The sequence below is a fragment of the Alosa pseudoharengus genome, unplaced genomic scaffold (genome assembly GCF_046254945.1).
Source record: "Alosa pseudoharengus isolate Yale_2024_CS ecotype anadromous, Long Island Sound unplaced genomic scaffold, YU_APseudo_1.1 YU_APseudo_1.1_scf_11, whole genome shotgun sequence".
Classification (NCBI taxonomy): Eukaryota; Metazoa; Chordata; class Actinopteri; order Clupeiformes; family Clupeidae; genus Alosa; species Alosa pseudoharengus.
Genome location: NW_027468576.1, coordinates 10242026 through 10244877, shown reverse-complemented (window position 1 = coordinate 10244877; position 2852 = coordinate 10242026). Strand labels below are relative to the sequence as shown.

The window sequence follows — 2852 nt, the reverse complement described above, 5'->3', positions numbered from 1 at the left end:
ACCGTCTGAAACCGTGCTTTTTTTTCTTTTAGATTCAGCCACAAGCACCATCTTTGATCAGATGAACAGCAGGATATTCTGAACTGTTGCTGCAGCCTTGCGGTGTCTATACTTACCACTTCAAATGACATTTGCCTTTGAGTATATCTTGTCCTTTATGTCTGCTAGAGGTAACAAGAACTTGAAAAGAACATTTTAATAATAAATTAAATAATTTTTAATAATTTAATAAGATACATTCATGTTCATGGACTGCTACTTTCATATCTACATGCTAATGTTAAAACACATTAGCACATAGCAAAATACTGAACTGTGCTTTTGATTTGTGGACAGAGAGAGTGAAGTCAGGCCCAAGTTCAGACGATCTGATACAGTCCAAAGTAATTTCCAAAAGGGCTAGCCGGATTAATGAAGTCTGGGTGAGATGCATTGACGTAAACCCGGTCGTGTTGCTGGAGCTCCAGCACAGCGCCTAAGTAACTGTTGGACGTCCACACTTCATGCCTAGCCTGCTTGCAATAGTCCTCCTTGTGCCCTTCCATGAGCGTCTTGGGTAAGAACTTCTTCCTCCGCATAAACACTGTGTGAAGGAAGCTGGCCCTGGGATGAGGGCACTTATTCCCCAGAATCTCCACGCGGGAGTAGATGAAGTACAGGCCGGTGTGGTTAACCTGGAGTCCGCCTTCGTGGTACTGGACTCCTTTGGTGAACGCCCGTCCATGGTCCGGCTCCCACTGTAGCGTCTTGTGGATTGCCACAGTGTGAGTGTTGACTGTAAGAGACAATAAGGAATTCAGTGGGTGTTTTAAGTGGAGGAACTGTTGTGCTGAATCCATCACACTCTTGAGCAATGTTAATAGAGAAAGTTAGGATAGGAGATTTGATTCAGGGAAGCTTTATTGTCACCCCCAATTGAATGGTTTTATTGACCAAGAGATCTGCTCACATCACCCCTATTCTTTCTCAGCTTCACACTTTCAAAGCCCTCTATGACCTTGCTCCTCATTATCTCTGCGACCTTTTGATCCTTTACACTCCATCCCGCTCCCTCAGATCCTCTAACTAAAATCTCCTCTCTGTCCCCCGCACCCTGACCCTGGGAGGCAGGTCTTTCAGCGCCATGGCCCCTAAGCTCTAGAATTCCCTCCCTCCATCCCTCCGTGATTGTCCCTCCTTTCCTTTCTTCAAAGCTCATCTCAAGACCTTTATGTTTCAGGAATACTTCTCATCTTCCACCACCGCAGACTCATCGCAAATGCATTTTTTATTTTTGTGTTGTCTTGATCTGTGTGTGCTCTGTTTGTGTTGACTTTGCAAAGTGTAAAGTTGACTTTGTAAAGTCTGAGAAAAGCGCTATATAAATAAAACGTATTATCATTTTATTATTGATGGGAGGTCTCTTACTGGTTACATGAGCTGCTTGTCTGTTCACACATGTGGGCACTGTGTCTCCTTGGAAACCTGGGGAAAAAAGGAGTAATGGCGGTCAGTGAAACCAATCCATTTCAACAGGATATATGAAGCTAAAATGTAGGTACTTGAACAGCAAATAGAAACATTAATGGTGTTCAAGAACAGACAGTGATTGCAGACTGATTCTGTGGACTGAAAGTTGCACAATTAATTTTTTTAGCTGATGCCTTCAGCTATTGTGCAATATGGTTGAGGAAAAAGTCTCCAAAAGTCTTGGTCTCCATCATCTCCCTTGTTTTTTTATGAAAGGGTGTGTCTGTGTGTGAAAGGGCAATTGTCTATGCCCTGCCTGACAAAGCTGATGTGAAACTTGTGCCCCTTGCCTGACCTAAAACTGGTGATCTTTGTAAACAACATTCAATAGGGGACAATAAATTGATACCCACCAATTTGACGTTGAGGCGCCGTGAAGTGACCTTGAGACGCCGTGTCATCCATATTCTGACATCAAACAAACAGAAGGAGAATGACTTAAGTAACAAAACCACATCACATACCAAGGACAAATCGAATGGTCAGCATGTATAGGAGTTTCTTGCTTTCCTTTGACTGCATATCAGATAAAGAACTGAAAGTCAGCTGCTTCACACGTTACACAGTAGCTATGAGGTCTCAAGAATCAGGATATCCTGTCACTGTGGACGCGTGACCACAAGCTTGGTGCACTGCCTCGGCTGAAGTCTTTAAATGTCAAAGCATTTCTAGAAGAAAAAAAAATGCTACCTGCATAGAAATTCCATTCAGTTGGCTGTACCCCCACAAGGTCTTGTGGCACAACATTATGCTAAAATGATCACCCACTTAACACTGCACTCCCCCATCCTACCCACACAGATACCTTCCTGAAGTCACGTTTTGACCTAATATATCGGTGAAAACGTGAGTAATAGTGGACTGTGTATGATGTTTGCAATTTACCATTCCAAGGTTACAAAGTTTGACTGTCATAGTCAAGGACAAGCAAGAGCTAAAGAGCTCCAGAGGATGAACAACAAGCCCGAGTCCCTTTCCAGCCTCCCAGAACTCACCTTTGTCAGGTTTGCCAGCCGGCTCTGCAGATTTTGGATCTCATAGGCGCCGAGTCCCAGTGCAGCGAAGACCAGCGCCAAGACCATGACCAGTATAGTGACCGGGACAGACCCTGCACTGCAGCCATCTGCCCAGCTTCTCTTTCTCGGTCGGGCAGGGGGGAAGGTCCAGCAGGGTACCGTGCCAGGCTCCATCCTGGGTGGGTAATGCGGAGGGTACATCTGCCTGCTGTCTCTGCCATCCTCCAAGAACATCTGAGGCTGCCGGCCTGCCATGTTCCCATCCGTGTGTGTGTGTGTTTGCAAGTGTGCTCTCTGAGGTGAGTGTGTCTTTGTCACCTATGCTTA

At 45.1% G+C, this 2852-nt stretch overlaps 1 protein-coding gene across 1 annotated transcript; it reads right to left on the bottom strand.

Annotated features, from left to right (window-relative positions):
* Positions 1 to 244: 244 nt before the first annotated feature.
* faslg (Fas ligand (TNF superfamily, member 6)) lies at positions 245 to 2852 on the bottom strand. The gene is made up of 4 exons (XM_076276295.1): positions 2505 to 2852; positions 1863 to 1917; positions 1408 to 1464; positions 245 to 775 (listed from the first exon to the last, which is right to left on the bottom strand). Exons 1-4 carry the CDS (start codon positions 2778 to 2780, stop codon positions 360 to 362), a joined length of 804 nt encoding a protein of 267 aa, XP_076132410.1. The 5' UTR covers positions 2781 to 2852; the 3' UTR covers positions 245 to 359.

Excerpts from the sequence above, each read along its gene's own strand:
- faslg (XM_076276295.1), bottom strand. The coding sequence starts at position 2,780 with ATGGCAGGCCGGCAGCCTCAGATGTTCTTGGAGGATGGCAGAGACAGC. Across the intron at positions 1,465-1,862 it reads GGCGCCTCAACGTCAAATTG|GTTTCCAAGGAGACACAGTG; the intron begins GTGGGTATCAAT and ends TTTTTTCCCCAG. Across the intron at positions 776-1,407 it reads ACAAGCAGCTCATGTAACCA|TCAACACTCACACTGTGGCA; the intron begins GTAAGAGACCTC and ends TGTCTCTTACAG.